The sequence below is a fragment of the Cupressus sempervirens genome, chromosome 10 (genome assembly GCF_028749045.1).
Source record: "Cupressus sempervirens isolate cs-2001-9-10 chromosome 10, ASM2874904v1, whole genome shotgun sequence".
NCBI classification, from domain to species: Eukaryota; Viridiplantae; Streptophyta; class Pinopsida; order Cupressales; family Cupressaceae; genus Cupressus; species Cupressus sempervirens.
This window is the reverse complement of record NC_143127.1, coordinates 293,246,610-293,265,804: the sequence shown is the minus strand read 5'-3', so window position 1 is coordinate 293,265,804 and position 19,195 is coordinate 293,246,610. Positions and strand designations below refer to the sequence as shown.

Below are 19,195 nucleotides of genomic sequence, written 5' to 3'. Positions count from 1 at the left end.
TCAACTTCTGATGCGTACTGTTGCATTCAGTTTCCTACTAATGTGTGCTTGGTTTGCTTGAATATGCTACCTTAAATTAGAACCTCTATCCATGACACTCACTCATCTCTTCTCAATAATTGTCATGCGTAGAACTTGAAATCATATACAATGCTACGATTACCTTCCCTTTTGCCTTCCCCTGGATGTGGATGAATTGTAGAGTTTTCTACTTTCCATTTAGTGTCATTGGTTTGCGTAAAGTACATCTTGCTATTTACATGTTATCGCTAAGGTTTTGCTCATGCACTTCAAATTAGAAGGGCTCTCGAGAATTTGAAAGGTTAGTAATGTGGATATAGGAACTATCACCAAAGTAGAGTTCCTATTTCACCCTATTATAAGAGCAATCTTAGATGCTCCCTGCCTTACTAGCTCTAAAGACAAAATCAACACAATCAAATGTGCTTTCCTCTTTAACTGCATACATCAGTTTCCCTTGGAAATTTGTCAACTGTTGAGAAAGTGAATAAATCCCAGGTCCACTATATCCTAGTCTTGTCTCTCTAATTTTCTGAGACAGACCCTAGAAAATGCAAGATCTGACAAGTTCCAGAATTAAGATGCAATACTCTACATGTTCAGTTTCCCTTGGAAATTTGTTGATTGTTTGCAAACAAAACAGCACTTACTCCACTCCAGTGCTGAGAAAATGAAACAATCCCAAGTCCACTATATGATAGCCTTGTCTCTCTAATTTTCTGGGGAAGCCCTAGAAAATGCAAGATCTGACAAGTTCCAGAATTAAGATGCAGTTGCTCTAAATGTTCGCACCTGATTTGCTCAAGATGTTTTGACATAGTATACCTCAGTGGTTGAAGTTCATAGCCACTTTAAAGTGACCAGACTGGTGCAATTGGTTCCAGTTTGCACCTAGCTACCAGGTTTGTTAAGTTTCTACATGTCCGGACAAATTCCATGTAGTCTCAATTGAGGATTCAGAATTAAATGCAATAGAACTCGAGCACCAAATCTATTTAGCAGAGTTCTGTCACTTGTTGGAAAAGTGCTAAACAACTACTTGATTGTGTCAGGTACCCTATGACAAGGCTTGTTTTAAGATGGCTTGAAAATGTATTGGAATAAAATACATATAAAGCTAGGCAGAGCATTGAAATGACAAATAGAATTACAGTGGGTCACAATATACTATCCAAGTATTTTTTGCCCTTTCATGTAAGGCCAATGACAAATATTTATTTAAAAAAAGATATTCACAAACAAATTAAAAAATCAACCCTCGAGGGCCAATTACATTAGGAATGGCCCATTGGCAGAAGATAATTGTAGATACATATGGGGGAGCAAACAAGCTTGTCAGAACATCAGCACCATGCTCCATGGACCTTTTCAAGGTGAAGTACATGCCCCATGATGAATCTAAGGGCCCAATATACAACAGACAATCTCTTTTGAGATGCTGTGCGTGAACAAGAAAAAATGTCCTATGATCAAGGGAAACAGTGCACTCTAGCTCCTGTTGAGCCACCAAGATAAGAGGATTCTCTCTTCATTGAAAGAACTGTGGGTTTGTTGCCAGAGTCTTATTTCTTGTTGGGCCAAAGTTTTCTAACAATAGTTCCTAGCAGCACACCTACAGTATCATTTCAAAGCACCTCTAAAAGGAGAGGATCACCAGAAGACATTGCTTTTAGCAGCCGCACAAAATCTGACTCATTAAACACCTTCCAAGGGTGCACAGCATGGACTTCTGCTGAATAATAGCTAAAAGCATCAGAACTTCCACCTCTCTGGTAAATGCTATTGCTTAGGGCATCAGGATCAAACATATCAGGTGTATCCATTGCAAGAAAAAATATAGGCACTGCAACTTCATGGTGAAGATTTGAATTGCCCACTAGAGAGACCAGATCTACAAAGTCTTCAACAAAACGGTGTGGAACATAAAATACTTCAGAACTGCAAACAACAAAACTTTTCTCATCCATGCTCTCTCTGTATTTAATCTGCAGGTGGACAGGTAAATCACTCAAAAGCTTCTTTACAATGTCTCGGCCGCCATCTTTGAAATACCATTCTGTGCTATTAGAATCCAAACTTACTTTTGCCCAAGATGCTGAAACCTGGAGGAGAATTCAGAAAACACTAGATCAAAATTGATTGACCTGGCAATACAGCCACCAAGGAAAGGTCACAAACTAAGAGTACAAAATCCTCTTAGGCTAAAGCGGAATAAAAATGTAAAAATAACCTTGTGAGTAATCCAAAGCTTGCTTTTGTCCGCTTGAACAAGATTCCAGTAATTGAGTATCGTGTCATCCTTGAGAAACATAAAACCTTCTGCATTTGAGTACCTTTCAAATATCTTAGGGAAGATTCTGCACAAACAAAAGTTGTCCTTAAATTTTTAACCACTACATTAATTCTATGTATTACCATCCACATCACAAATTATTCCAAGTTCATATTAGTAATTCAACGAGGATCCAGAAGAACCAAGTAATATGGTAGAACTCAAAGACTATGATAACAAGTGAATTCCAAAAGCAATATATATTAATAGGTACTCTTAGGTCAATTCCATGAGGAGAAGTTGAAAAAACCAATAACAAGAAACAATTTCATTCAGAAAAACAACTGACATGAAACTCCCAATAACACAGAAACGCACAATGCAAGAGAAATCCTATTTTTATTTTTATAATATCAGTAGAAATCAAAACTAACATGACAAACACCACAGAAATCTCTTCCCTAAGGTACCAATAGCAATAACATCTTAAAACACAAGAAAAGAGAATGTCACAATGAAAGCTCATAAAGAACCCAATGCCTGAAAAAAATGCAAAGCAAAGGGCTTGCACTCACTCCCTAATTTCAAAAAAATGCTTCATTTAGTTACTTCAAAAGGGTGCATGCCAGGAATCCTAGAGTGTGTCGCCTCCTTCATATTGTTAGAACTTAACCTAACAAGCATCTTAAACTAGATTATCACCTCTCGCTAATCCATTGTGAGATCACGTCCAGGAGATGTAAGATTAGTCAACTCACGCAAGGCTAAGGATCTGTGGTCATTTCCTATATTTTGCAACAATCCATCTGTTACTCAAGAAGGCATACCAATAACCAGTCATCTAACAATTGCTACATTATGAAAAAGAAACCACAAAAATTCTTATGGCAGGCATCCATGAAGAACCTGATGCAAGGCTAAAAACCATGTACCTCTCCCACATTTGCAAATAATTTGTCATATGGATTTATCAGCTAAGAATCAGAGACTCATCTAACCATATCTGCGAAATTATCTGTTCATACTTACTGTTAATTTAATTATTGAAGTTAAATAAAAAATTAAGTCCCTAATCCAGTCTTTATCAAGCAGGACAGCATTTTACTTTTAGGTCAATTCCATGCAGAAAGTTGATCACAAGAAACAATGTTATTCAGAAAAACAACTCACCATGAAACTCCTGATAACACAGAAACACACATAAGGCAAGAGAAATCCTATTTTTTATTTTATAATATCAGTAGAAATCAAAACTAACATGACAAACACCACAGAAATCTCTTCTCTAAGGTACAAATAACAATAACATCTTAAAACACAAGAAAAGAGAACATGTCACAATGAAAGCCCATAAAGAACCCAATGCCTGAAAAAAAGTGATGCAAAGCAAAGGGCCTGCACTCACTCCCTAGATTCAAAAAATGTTTCATTTAATTACTTGAGAAGGGTGCATGCCAGGAATCCTAGAGTGTGTGTCGCCTCCTTCATATTGTTAGAACTTAGCCTAACAAGCATATTAAGCTAGATTATCACCTGTTGCTAATCCATCATGAGATTACGTCCAGGAGATGTAAGATTAGTCAACGGATGCAAGGCTAAGGATTTGTGGTCATTTCCTATATTTTGCAACAATCCATCTATTACTCAAGAAGGCATACCAATAACCAGTCATCTAACAATTGTTATATTATGAAAAAGTCACCTCAAAAATTCTTAGGGCAGGCATCCACGAAGAACCTGATGCAAGGCTAAAAACCATGTACCTCTCCCACATTTGGAAATAATTTATCATCTGAATTTATCAGCTAAGAATCAGAGACTCATTTAACCATATCTGTGAGATTTATCTGTTCATAGTTGCTGTTAATTTAATAATTGAAGTTAAATAAAAAGTTAAGTCCCTAATCCAGTTTTTATCAAGCAAAACAGCATTTAACCTTCACATGGTTCTTAGTCCTCAGTCATCCAGCTGAAAACCTTTCTTTATAAAAAGTTAAGTCCCCAATCCAGTTTTTATCAAGCAAAACAGCATTTAACCTTCACATGGTTCTCAGTCCTCAGTCATCCAGCTGAAAACCTTTCTTTGCCTTCCATGTTAGCTCACTATAGTTTATATACATATCGATTTCCCAGACATGGCAGCTTCTTACATTCTAGATACAAAGGATACAAGAGAAACTCAGTTAACTAATGTTGCCATAATTGACACATGCTTCTGATGTTTACCTGTGAACAACTGACATCATTTAATGGCATTATATTGTATTAATAATAATATAGCAAATTGCTTGAGGTCCATACATGTATCCACTCCTCAAGCAACATTAAGCTGATATGTGTAATTAGAATCCCCGAGAATAATATTCTATCAATCTATGCACATACCTGGTGAATTCATAAGCATACTGGCCATCAACCTGTCAATATTCATTCTGGTTTCTCTTCTGTTTTGGTCTTATATGGCTAATATGTTGTACACTTTGATTTAACTTTCAGACTCTCCCCACAGTCTAGCTTGTGACCACCTTCCAAACAAGTATTTTTTTCACCCTCCTAACTAGTCCCCTAATATGGCATTATGCATATTGTATTCCTCCAGCCAACATATGTACTTATAAATTAAAAACCAAAAGAGAGATTACAAGCATAGGCTGTCTTGTCAACAATAAAGTTTATCTCTTGGCTGCATTTATCTTCCAGTATATAGTCTTCTCCATTTTCACTGTCATTATTCTTCTCCATTTTCACTAGTAAACAATAATCTTCCTGAAGCTCATCTGTTATCTAACAATGATCCTTACACTAGTGTCATGCTTTGATCTTTGGCAACAATTTTATTCTTGTGTCACCTCCACTAGCAAACTTCTCATGGCAACATTTAGTCTTATCAATTCTTATGATTTGTTAATTCTCAAATATCAGCCGTCCCTATGATATAAGTAATCTTTTTTGTTTAAGAACCTTTGTTTAGCACTAGCATTATATTTGTGTTAAAACTTGACTATGACATTACTTTTCTCACACTTCAATGTCTATATATGACAAAGCCACAATATCCTTGTTGCCTGTATTTTAACACTGTTGTATTTATAGTTATACAAGCATTTGGCAAAATTAGGTTTTTGGAGAACATTATGGGCTCATTAGAGTATTCTAGGAATAACTATAACTTTAACTATATATATATATATATATATAGAGTACCACTCTCCAGTCAAACTCTTCATTGGTGTCTAAGTCACTTAGATTGAGTTTAGCTAGAAATTTGAAGACTGCAAAAATGACAAACTGGATTCAATATTAAGTACAACAAATAGATATAAGGAAGGTGGTGCACACAGGTTATCTCACTTATTGCCCAGAGGAAAAAATGAGGATGAAACTTCTAAAGATTTTTCTGTGGTGTCAAAAGACTGAACATTGTTTGCCGTTTGACAGACTACGTTATTCACAATACATATAATAAAGTTATTCAATGACAATACACGATTATGATTAACTTTTTATTCGCTCCCAAATGGATCTATCAAAAGTTAAACATCCTAAAGAGTATCTTTTTCAAGTTGAAAGATTTGACTTACCCAGTTGTAAAATTTAATGAAATTGCTTCAATATTGAAAGGGCAGAGGGACTGCTTTAGATTTCCAATTCCTGTTCAGAATTCTATCAACTCATCAAATTTTGGATATTTTGAATGAAATCGACAAAACAGATGACTTGGAGTAATATGCTTTGGAAGGGACAATAAGTATATGCTTAGAATGGTTTGGCCCATCATTTTTAAATCATATTGGCATAACCATCTCAGTCCTAATCATTATTTTCTTTTATTTGGTGAACAATCCCATTGGTCATTACAATGTTCCACCAATCCCAATCAGTCTTTTCAGATTTAAGAATTCAAAAATTGGCTATATTGGAAATCAACTTTATTTTAAGTCTCTGAGGTTTGTCATTATATAATCAATGAAAAAATGTGGGTTCTTGGAAGCCTTTGCCATCAATTCCCCCTTCTTTGATCACAGTAGCTGAAGATTTACAATTTCTGCCAAGTAAACGGTCAGCTCCTAACATCAGAAGATCAAATTGTTTAAATTGTAGCATAAGTAAAACTAATGGAATCACAGTTAATGAAGCAAATGCTAGCTTTAGAAGAATGGGAGAAATTAATCAGAATAGAGTAAGGTTTCACAGAAAATAGACCAGTCATGTTTCGCCTAAAGCTACATAATTTCTTTGACTGTCCCATAAAGAAAAGCTCAAATTTGACACATAAATGCTAATGGGCAAGTTTGGACCTCCAAACTGCCTCCTTTGTAGAGAAGATAGTGAATCCAATAATTTCATTTTTCTTCACTATTCTTTTTCATTTGTCTTGGATGATGAACAGATCTTCCAGAGAATCTTGCAGTTATATTGAGTAACTGGACCTATAATTGCAACAATGCAAATGCAAAGGGCTAAAACAATATTGCAAGTTCTCCCTTTTATCTCATTAGAATATATATCTGAAGATAACCAAAGGGTATTAAGGGTGTTATGGTAAATTGATGTTGTTGTAGTTGTATTAAATGAAGGAGATGAAAGCTCCTTACATATATTAATAAAAATGATGTTTCTAACAGAAACTGTCGTAAACTAAAGATGGAAATAGAAACTACCTAATAAACGAAATACTAACTAAGATGGCCATTAAAGAAACATTATAATATTCTAAAACCTTCCCTTAATGGTCATAGTCTAACTGCTGTCTTTTGGTCACAAATTATTTAGAACAATCTGCTACTTTGTTGAGACCCTCCCTGGATCTGGAAAATGTTAACAACCAAGAAGCCAAAATTTGTTCAGAAACAAACAAAGAAGGGTGCCACCTTCAGAGAGCTTTGCAAAAAGTGCCACGAGCCTGCCACTGAGACGAGTCTACCACTAACCCTCCCAGAATCAGCAGAACAACTGACTAAAAATCAACACAAAACATCCAACCTGATGTTGGATAATGGAGCTGCTCTTTCGTAGAGATAGAAACAGCCACTGAGAACAGCTAGCACAATTTTGAGGAAAAATCGACAAACCCTCCAAACTTTGCAGATGAGCACAATACTCCAAAACAAATTGCAAAAAGCCACAATTGTTTTGGGAGAAAATTTGGAAAAGCCAGAAACAATTTTTGAGGTGGAAAAAGGTAAAACCCAGCATATTATTTTTTAGGAAAAAATTATAAACCCACAAAGGATTCCCATGCAACTTTGCGAATTATAGAATTAGAAATTATTGGAGGAAAAAATTAATGAAAACCCATCAGATAAAAGAGCAAAATTTAAGAAAATCCATCAGAAAAATCTTCATGTCACAAAACACGAGACATCGCATGATAGAACATCACATGCAAGTACATGCAAAAGATATGCAAGTACCCTTCAAAAGAAAGACTTTTGCCCAAACAAGGGAATTACACAATCAAAATCCTCAATCAGGCTTGCAATTTTCAGCAAAAATCTTCAAAGACACTTTCATAAAAATATCTACCATTTTTTATTTTAAAAAATTGAAATAAAAACTTTCTGGAAAAAAATTCTGCATCAAAACAGGCTCAATTTTTTCTTGAAACATTTGTCAATTTTTATGAAATCTCATCGACCTGCTCTGATACCGTGTTATAGTAAATCAATTTTGTTGCAGTTGTATTAAACAAAGGAGATGAAAGCTCCTTATACACATTTACAGAGACGATGTTTCTAAAAGAAACAATTGTGAATTAAAGGCGAAAATAGAAACTCCCTAATAAACTAAAGACTACCAAAGATGACCATTAGAGAAATATTACAATATTCTAATAGAAGGATAGGATTTTTTCCATAGAATTGACAGGACAAATGAACTCATTGCAGAATTTGGAACCATATTTTGATGGGAGAATTGGACAATGTGGAAGAGGAAAACCTTATTAGCATTTTTGATTGTTGAAACAGAATGAGAAGGTTTACATGACATTATTACTTTGGAAGGTAAGCCCATGGTTGATATTTTGTGTTGATCTCCTCCTTCGGATAACTTTGTGAACTTAGAACTTGCAGCAAAATATTATCCAGGAGTTGGCGGCAGAGGATGTGATTTTAGTGTGACTGGACGCAATCAATTATTATTTTGGCCGAGACAACAACTACAGGGCAGAAGTTTTCACCTTAACAAAGTTATCAATAAGGGTTAAGGAAAAGTGGAAGTTGACGGTGATTACAAGGTAATTATAGATATGGTGATCAAGATTCAAGGAAATTCCTAAATCCTTTGTAATTTGACTAAGAAAATTCAATGGAAAGTATTTTTGACAGGCTCAAAATTTAACATATTAAGTGATCAGTGAATTCAGTGGCTGATAGGACAGCCAATTAGGGGACCATTTTAAGCATAAAATCAAGCTCTGGATTGATATTATAGTGTCTGATTTCCCTCTCAAAGCAGTCTTTGATGGCAGAAAATCTAAACAATTATAAAGATAATTCTGCCCCAATAAGGGTCTCCATTCACAGAAGAATGGTTCAGATAGACCACACATTAATCTCATGCCGATTGGAGCAGTCTGAGTAAACTGAGGAGGAGAATTTTAAGGCCTGACTTTTAGGCTGTTGAGATTTATATAATTTGGATGAGAAAATTCAATGGAAAGTATTTTTGACAGGCTCAAAGTTTCTCATATTAAGAGAGCAGGGAACAGTGGCTGATAGGGCAGCCAATGAAGGGGTCAGTTTAAGCATAACATCAAGCTCTAGGTTGATATTATAGCATTTGATTTCCCTCTCAAAGCAGTCTTTTTAGATAATTTTGGATCAATAAGGGTCTCCGTTCACTGAAGAAGGTTCAGATAGACCAAACATTAATCTCATGTCAATTGGAGCAGTCTGTGTGTAGACAAAGGAGGAGAATTCAAAACCTGATTTTTGGGCTGTTGGAATTTATTATCACAGATCTGAAACATATTCAAAATAAGAATTGTGTGGTTTGCAAAGGATGAAAATGCACTTTAAGAAAGTACATCAAAAAAATGCAAAAACAAGTTTAATAGTTACTTCATCAAAAAAATCGAAGCTCACCTACGCTCTTAAGTTTTAAACAACTTTTGAAAGCATATGAAGGTAACATGTCATGCAACAAGATTACAATGTACTCAAGGATTAAAAGAGTCATGGTTCTCTGTATGTACCAACCTAATCTCGTTTTAGACTGGACATTGCCACCCAAATGGATCCCTAGATTCTTCAACATATCAATGTTTCAAAACTAAGGTGCAGATTTTTTGTAAAATTAGGTTTAATGTGTCTCTGATTGAAGGCACTCATTTGACTATATGCTGAGCAGGCTTAAAAGGTCACTCAAGAAAAATATAGTCAATGTTGTGCAGGCTTAAAAGGCCACTCAAGAAAAATAAAGTCAAGGGGGCCCCACAAGGAAATGGACATGAAACGAATATTTTTTAAACTAAAGAGATGGACGAGCAACCATTGAAGCTAAGGGCATTAAAAACAACTCACTCCAGAAACTGCTAAGGATTATCCAAGTTGGTGGCCCCACAAAAAATTGCCATGCAAAAATGACAACAAAGGACAAAACCATCCAAACTGCAAACTACTATCACAGAATTGGATAGGTTCCAATGAATATTCCCTTAACGATCCCTTAGTCCAATGCATGGATCCCACAACTTTAGGTGTTTTCAGACCTCATTTGGGGATTGGGTAGGATCAGAACTAAGTCCTTCAAGAAAATATTGTAATTAAAACATTCATTTGCAATTAGAACACATGCAACATAAACTCCTGAAGCCGTAGTCTCAAAAACATGAAGATAATACAAATGGGGATCGTCGTATAACAAGTGACAAGCTCAAACATTAACTTCTAGATTGAAACTAAGGCAATCATCAAGATGAGCATTGATAGAGAGCCGCCCATTTAAGCTCATAAATTTGTGTAATGATTCCAATCCTCGTATTAATATATGGGAAAGTTCCACTTCCTACCTTACCTCAAAAATAATTGCAACAGATTTCTTGTAGATGCAACGGGGAGAATTGATTTTTGAGTTTACACGATTTTGTGAAATGCCCTATGTTCTTCCTCTTGATGTATGACAGGCAACCCTAGTTCGATTTGCAACTTGAGGTGATATCAAAGTAGTGCAGCAGAAATGAATCATGTGATATATTTTCATTAAAAAAAGTTAGAAGTTGCAAAGGCCAAGCCATTCCCTATTGAGGATCATCTCAAACACTCCCTCCTTAGTCCATCTAATTTGAATTGCTTGAGGACAAGCAATCCTAGAAAGGTCGAAGAGTCACAACCTTGCCAAACTAGGACTGGCAGCCTTCATAACTACATATCTAAGTCCTTAATCATAAGAAATAGATAGACAAGTTGAGAAGACCAAGGGTAGAATAATAATTCAATAGAATTATAAAAGGGCCAACAATAGGATTCAAAATAAGGGCCGTCCAAGCCAAAAAAGATTATCAAGAATTAGTAAAAAGAATTCATTATATAGATACCAATTCAATGTAAGGGCCAACCAAGGTATTGTTACAACATTTCATTATTCATAAATGAGTGATTACAAATGGAGAGGTAGTCTCCATATATAGAGAATAATTGTGAATGAAATAGAAACTTTCTAAGGCAAGAGCCTACAACACAACAGTAAATTGTGAGCCTCTTATTTGCGAGGTCTTGGATTCGAGTTTAGTTGAACTTAATAAATAGTAATAATAGGTAATCACAACACATAATAATAATAATTAATCTTGGCTCCGGCCTCTTATTGAACCAAAAAAAAAACAACTTTCTAAAAGGCTAACAAGAAAGTTTCTATGTTATCTAAAAACTTAACTAATAAACTAAATATGCCTAAATGACAATTAATATAAGATTAAATACTTTACTACCCTACTTTAATGGTTGTTTTATCAACTAACCTAGAGAAGACATAATGTCTATTAGTCATAAATACAAATAAGGCTTCCCCCTTCTCATCAAAACCATTTGTTGCTGCTGAGACCCTCCCTAGATTTGCGAAATGTTAGCAACCAAGAATTCACCCAACCTAATGTTGGGTAATAAAGTGATCCCTTTGAGCTTAGATGTTGAAACCAAAAATCACAATTTTGTGGAAAAATCAACAAACCCTTGTGTGCAAATTGTTGCCCTCGCAACTAAAGGTGCCATACAAAACAACTATAAAAAATCATATTTTTTGTGAAAAATAGCCCCAAACCATATTGTTACCCTAGTGACTCTAGATGTGATCTAAAGCAATGCAAAAAACCACAATTTTTGCGCAAAATCACCAAACCTTGAAATTAAAGTTTTCAAAGCATAGTTTTTTGGGGGAAAATGGCAAATACTTTAATATAAGATTAAATACTTTACTACCCTACTTTAATGGTTGTTTTATCAACTAACCTAGAGAAGACATAATGTCTATTAGTCATAAATACAAATAAGGCTTCCCCCTTCTCATCAAAACCATTTGTTGCTGCTGAGACCCTCCCTAGATTTGCGAAATGTTAGCAACCAAGAATTCACCCAACCTAATGTTGGGTAATAAAGTGATCCCTTTGAGCTTAGATGTTGAAACCAAAAATCACAATTTTGTGGAAAAATCAACAAACCCTTGTGTGCAAATTGTTGCCCTCGCAACTAAAGGTGCCATACAAAACAACTATAAAAAATCATATTTTTTGTGAAAAATAGCCCCAAACCATATTGTTACCCTAGTGACTCTAGATGTGATCTAAAGCAATGCAAAAAACCACAATTTTTGCGCAAAATCACCAAACCTTGAAATTAAAGTTTTCAAAGCATAGTTTTTTGGGGGAAAATGGCAAAAAGCCCTTCAATCAAGAATCCATGATTTTTTAGAGCAAAATTATGCAACACCCAAAAAATGATTTAAGGATAAAATAAAATAAAAACACAATTTTTTAGGAGAAAAATTGATCAAAACCCAAAACAAGATCCAAGATACATATCAAAATACAAAACTTCACTTTTGAGGAAAAACAGTAAAACCCTTTTACAAAACGATTTTTGGGGCAAGAATTTGAACAAAATCTACAACAATTTTTTCATGGTCAAAAATTATAAAACCCTCCCAAAATTTTGAAGGAAAAAATAATGAAAATGCCATCTAGAATTGTTTTAAGGAAAAAATTATTAAAAATCCATTCACTTATTTTTGAAGGACAAAAATTAGAAAACCCATCACCATGATTTTTTGTGGAAAAGGGAATCAAAAACTCACCGCCATGATTTTTATGGGAAAAAAATTAGAAAACCCACTGCCATGATTTTTATAGAAAAAAATCAGAAAACCAACCATCATGATCTTTTATGGAAAAAGTTCAGAAAACCCAAAACCCACCATCATGATCTTTTATGGACAAAATCGGAAAACCCACCATCATCATCTTTTGGGGGAAAATTCAGAAAACCCACAAGATTCACAAACTTTTGCTCAGACTAGGAAATCTCGTGACCAAAACCCTCAACTAGGCTCGGGATTTTCAACAAAAAGTCTTCGAATCCACCAATGAATTTGGACAGTCATTTTTTCATTAAAAAAACAGTGAAAATTTTCTGGAATAAATTTATTAAATTCCACAACAAAAAGGCTACGAATTATTCTTTTAAAAAATTCCCCAAATCTTAAAGAAGTCCATCAGCACACTTTGATGGCATGTTACAATATTTCATTATTCAAGAAGAGAGATTACAAATGAAGACAGTCTCCTTATGTAGATAATGACTGAGAACAAAATAGAAACTTTCTAAAAAGCCAACAAGAAACTTTCTATGTTATCTAAAAACTAACTAATAAACTAAATATGCCTAAATGACCATTAATACAACATTAAATAGTTTATTAGGCATGAGAATGCAATAGCAATTCAAGATACAGGCCAACCAGAGTAGAAAAAATTATCAACAATTACTTAAAAGAATTTATTGTAAAGGGCTGACTAAGACGGAATATAATTCGGCAATAATTAATAAGAAATAAAGAGCCAAGGCAGCACTTTATTATGAAGAAGTATGACTCTTTCCAAAGAGATACAGAAAAGGTGTGACCCTTCAAGAATAGGAAATCTGAACATCAAGGGGCAAATTGGAAAGTCAAAAGGAAATTGAGTCATAAAAAGCAGAAACAAATATAGCCTTCAGCAATAGTAATTTTGTGAGAAAGTTTAGGAATAATATTAGATTACCATTGAATAGATGCATATGTACCTTGAGGGAATTAAGTGATTGCTCATTGTGAGGAATTTAATTGCATTTCCTTTTAAGGGTATCTAATAGCAGAATCATACAGCAAATTTCTACATGACATTAGTTTTGAATTTACTAGAAATGGATTGTAAATAAGGACTGCTAGCCTTCCAAGTTCATGAGATCTCATGTACACTAACCCAACATGGACTGAACAAAAATCCTGTCATGCTCATGGGCTGTGAGGCAAATAAGTGTTCCAAGGATTGATTAAGGAGGACAGTCAGCCTCCAAGGTGGGCTGAGGCATGGAATGGACCGAAGATCATACCATATTCATGGGCCAGGAAGTGTATGAGTGTTCCCGGGCCAGAGGGTCTTATCAAGTACGCCACACAGATGGATGAACAGAGAATTCACCCATGTTCTCACAATACAAAGACAACCATCCTTGAGATTTATGTTTAGAAAACATTTCTGACAAATTCTTGATATGATTACAGTAGAAATTTCCCTTAGAAAAATTATTAATGCTATTGAGACACTTTGGTTTAGAGATGCATGATGCTCATATGAATTTATATGTTACCTTGAAAACTTGTTGATATTTAATTATAATACTCGTTTGAGTAGATGTTATCATATATTCTTACTTATTAATGATTATTAATTCATATTAATGTAATATCTAAACCAGAATTATCGCATATATGCATCACAATTAATAATATTTTATAGAAGTTATCTTTATAAATGAATTGCATACTCCAACTTAAGTTAAAATTGTTATTTTCGAGAAAAAATGGGGAAGATCCCGAGAAGGGACATTAAAATAAGAATAATCAAGAATCAGCTGTATGGGGTCTTCATACCAAAAAAAAGGCATAACCATCTTTTCTCCACCCCCATTTCCTAGTGACCAAGGGTTAAATCCATTATACTTCAGTTTATACAATTATTTTATATTTAATATTCAGTTTAATGGCAAGTAAAGTGATGAGTTTAGGGGCAATATCAATTGAGCAGGGGCACAACATTAGCTACATGAGTTATCCTTGGCTGCAGTCTATGACTCCAAACTAGATGCACACTGTTGTTACTGATACCCCCTAACGCAACATCGCCCAAGGATTATTTAAATTATTTTGCACATTACCTTATTATATACTAAGCCGATCGAGGAGTCAAGGCAAAAGAGTATACCAATGCATTTGCTTAATTTCATTAGATTTCTAAAGCTCGTGCTTATATTGAATAATGCTTCTGAATTATTTGCAACATATGATAGTAACTTTTCAGATTACACTCTGTGATCCATCATCAAGAGGAAGAGAGAAAAAAGGATGGTATAAAAAAAAATTGCAGACACTGTTCAATCCAGAAGCAGTATTCAATGTATTTGCTAGTAAATAAGGATACAAAAAAACTAAGTAGGAAAGTGAACCTTGTGACAGCTGTTCTTATCATCTACTTACTACAAAGTGAGTTACTTTACTTAAGAGTGGAGTCAAGAAAACCAAGTACAACTAGCATAAGGTTTTGTTCTATGGGACGTCCCATGATGATCAAATGGTTTCCCTATTCAGGTGGTCAGAAATAACATTTTGCAAAATCAAATGCAAGTAGCGTATGTTCCTTACTGCTTGAATAGGACTCTATCATGCTAAAGAACCAGCTAAAACTATTCTATAATTTTCAGGAGCTGGTACAGCAATGTAAAAGGCACTATTAATATATGAAGTTCAGTCACAAAATTGCAAGGGATTGTTCTAGCATTTTGCAAAAGAGCCACACAACTTTGTTACTTGTGCTATCTTTTAAATATGTAGTTATACCAATTCAGAAACAAGATACAAGTAAAACATAAATGTGGCATGGACTCACAAGATCTTATTCTGAGAAAAACGAATCAATAAAGACAATATGATTTTAAACATTAGGCCCATTGTCAAAACATTGTAAAGAATTGATTTATAAATACAACTCAAAAGAAAAATATAATAAGTAGCAAATGCAGGAGTAAAACCCTAAAATTATTAAATTCTCGAGGCATAGAAATCACAAAACCATGAAAGATACAAAATTGTCATTTGCGCACATTGTGATGGTTGCATCACATAATCAGTTCTTGTAGTAGGCATCAGTTTACAGATGATCAAACAAAGATCCATAGTTTCGATCTATCATATATTTTTCCACAAGATCCTAAAGCAGATCGAGATTCCGTATAAAATAAAATAAATTGACAAAATACAAAAACTGGTGCAAACCATGAAACTTACTTGTAAACTTGCCACCACTCAGCATACTCAACTCCAAGATCTAGATTACTCTTCTCCGATACAACCACCACACTCTTGAATATGCGACCATACAGCATTCTCCACCCTAGAACAGTATGATTCACAGGTCCACTGCAGTACATGATAAGCACTATATTCCCATAAAACTTCCTCCACCTGATCAGGTTTCCAATCTCAAAATTCACTGCACCTGCTTCCTCAACACCAAGATGCACCGACGGAAGTTTCAGAGGCACAAACTCTTTGTGATCTCCATGGAACACTACAGCACTTTGCCTACCCAGCTCTAATGACAACAATCTCGGCTGAAGGTAACCCACAGCCAGCAGATCCTGAAGCCAAGCAGCAGTGAAAGTCACATCTTGTGAAGTCCAGAAGCCCTCCACAGCCATGGAATGGCTCAAATGCAAAATCTTCTCAAACAGGGTCGGTTTGGTAGACCTCCAGGATATAAGAAACTTAATCAAACGACCTACATTAACATGGAGGTCCTTCTCGTCTGAAAAAGGATATGACTGAGTTCGATCAATTCTGTGAGCAGTAGGAGGATAAAAGGCAACATAACCACCAATCTCCCATAAAATCCTCTGTGCCCAGTAGCCCCTGAGTATATCAGAGGCCATAGTGCTGACAGAAACAGGAAGCATGAGTCCCCAAAACGCAGGGCTATGAATTAAAGTATTGAACGAATTCACAGGGGCCATGATACCCTGTGGCAGGGAAACTGATGGAGCATGTGAATCAAACCTGATATCAAATGCCTCAATTCCAGACTTTCTAGTATAGTAGAACACCGAATCCACATCGGGAAGCCCATTGGCAATTCCCTGCTGAATAAATTGTTTTCCACTATAAACCTCTCCATAGTAATCCTCGGGATTAACGTCACCCACATCCTCTAAAGGCAACCCCCGAGGCCAGACAGATCTCTGACCAAAATGAATATAAGGGTTTACAATACTTCTATTATTTCGGCTATGCTTATTCACATACTGCAGCATGGGCTCCCTCCGGGCCTCTTCGCCTATCAACTGTACGTCGAAATGGGTACTCAAATTCCCGTTGATTACAGACCCACGCTCATCTGCATCATATATTTTCTTGGCCCCGTGCTGAATGGCAAACAAATACCCGACACTCTTTCTTACGTACGAATTATAAGGAACATGATTGAGGATCCGATAGCCCAGGGCAGACTGTTGCTCTACAGACAGAAAAATTGTACCCTTGACATTCCAGTCCGATGGCGTCTCTGAATCTCCCACGGCCACGACCCGCCAGCCCTTGATCTTGGTCAATTGACGGACTTCCTCCGTTGGGTGACCCGTTACGGCAACAACAATCCATTTCTCTGCTTTAATGATGCTGTATCTGCTGCTGTCTCTGATAACTTGAATGTCTTTGAAGTGAACCTCTGGATAGGCAATTGTTTCCATTTCTTTTGCAACAGATTCGAAGCACAGCAATGCGGCCGTGTCACCGCCATTGCGGAGAATGATGAGTATCAAGGCACTTATGAATATAAACCCCACGATAATTATTTTGGGCAGATTGTTCGAGAACCAGTCCCAAAAGCGAGGCTTCTGGCTATGATATTCATCATAAATGGACTCCGAAGGGGCGTCCGCTGCGTAAGAGGCAATTCTGGGCTTGGACGGCTTTGCAGCAGCTCGATCCTGAACCTGCATTGTGATATATGAAGGCTTTTACCGATACTTTTCAGCTTATGGATCCGGTTTATGGGGTTTTTTAAGGATTTTTGGCCGGATTTTTTTGAGCCTTAGAAACATTGAAGGGATTCGAGAGCTGCTTACATGGGTTTTTAAATAAGGAATTCTTTTGGTGGGCTCACACAGAGAAATCAATTAAAGCAAGCGTCAGAAGAAGAAGAAAAGTGTGTGACCAACTAATTTACTCTTTTCTGAAGATGTAAACTTGCAGTTCATGTGGTTGTCTATTGACATTCGCGTTTCAATCACTCTCCACGACTTCAAGGGCTTCCCGTTCGCGTTAATGGACGGAATATTTGACCTTCGGACATAAAAATCTGTCTCGCTCCGCTTCAATTTTCCTGTCGGGTGACAGAATGATGTCGTCAGATGAGTTGGGTCGCCGAGGGCTTTAATGGAAGCCACACCTACTACTACAGTAGTTTGGTGAGTTGTAGCTTTTGTCAGTCAATTGACGGAAATCTGTTGAGTTATTTGGATCTCTACCGACAGTCAACAAGGTCTGTAACGCACAAGGATTGTTTCCAATAAATGTTGGATTTTGCAAAAATTTAAAATGCAGGCGAGCACGTGATGGATACACATTGTATATGCCTTTTCTATGAATGTATATACATGGCATTGCCAGTTCAGCGGTTTTGAAACTTCGAATACAATCACCCCAGAATCTATGTACATTTGTGCTTAATTATTGAACGCCAGTACATTTATGCGGATTATTCAAGGCTTTCACCAACAGCTTGCTTCAAATGATTCTTTGAATTGTTTTGCTTTGTCGTTTTAACTCGTCGTTAAATGATTTGGGTAGATTTGAGGAGGGGAAAATGCAATTTACTTATTGAATTTTATTTTTATTTCTATTTTATGAATTATTTTTTTCCTTTAATATTTTATTTTTAATTTGATCATAGTTTTGGTGTCCATTTATCTTTGAGGTTTTTTGCATATAATTTTTTGAGTTAACATCTACGATTGCATTTAAGATATAATAGTTACCTAATCTCATTTCTACAAAGGGAATTTTTATTATTATTTCTTTTTGAATCATAGTAGGCCTGGAGGGTGGTGTTCGTGGATAAACCTTACCATAATATATCTCTAAAGTGGCCATTATACAAAGCAATCTTAAGATGAGGTTTTTGTAGAGTTTGGTTGAGGTTTTTTCTTTCTATGAAGTGTTGTTTTTCTTGTACTATTCAATGAGGTGTGAATAAAGTGCTTAAATTGTTTGGACCAACTCGTTACATATGATAGATTATAATAGTTTTACATTTCCAAGAAATAAGAAGATTTTTTTCTTACTATAGTACAAATGAGGTGGTAGAAGCTTAGTAAAGGTAGTTTATATTGTCACTTAGGCCAACCATTAATTAATCTTCTCACTCATTATCCTATATGGACTATTATTTTCTTGAAATGAGAAACAAAGTATTATTTTATGAAGTAAATATTACATTATAAGTGCATAGGTCTACTTTGTAGATATACATATTATTAAAAGGCATGTGAATTATTGTTGTTTTTTTATATACTTTATTTGAATTTTTCATATCATAGGTTTCTTCCTGGCTCTTTATGGTATAGTCACATGTCTATAAGTACCCTCGCTATGTTC

At 35.5% G+C, this 19,195-nt stretch overlaps 1 protein-coding gene across 1 annotated transcript; it reads right to left on the bottom strand.

The window, feature by feature from the left end:
* Positions 1 to 1,264: 1,264 nt before the first annotated feature.
* LOC149533800 (putative glycosyltransferase STELLO2) lies at positions 1,265 to 18,260 on the bottom strand. Its single transcript, XM_089803007.1, has 3 exons — positions 15,830 to 18,260; positions 2,252 to 2,378; positions 1,265 to 2,123 (listed from the first exon to the last, which is right to left on the bottom strand). The coding sequence occupies exons 1-3, from the start codon at positions 17,536 to 17,538 to the stop codon at positions 1,647 to 1,649; spliced, it is 2,313 nt and encodes a 770-aa protein (XP_089659133.1). The 5' UTR covers positions 17,539 to 18,260; the 3' UTR covers positions 1,265 to 1,646.
* Positions 18,261 to 19,195: the final 935 nt, after the last annotated feature.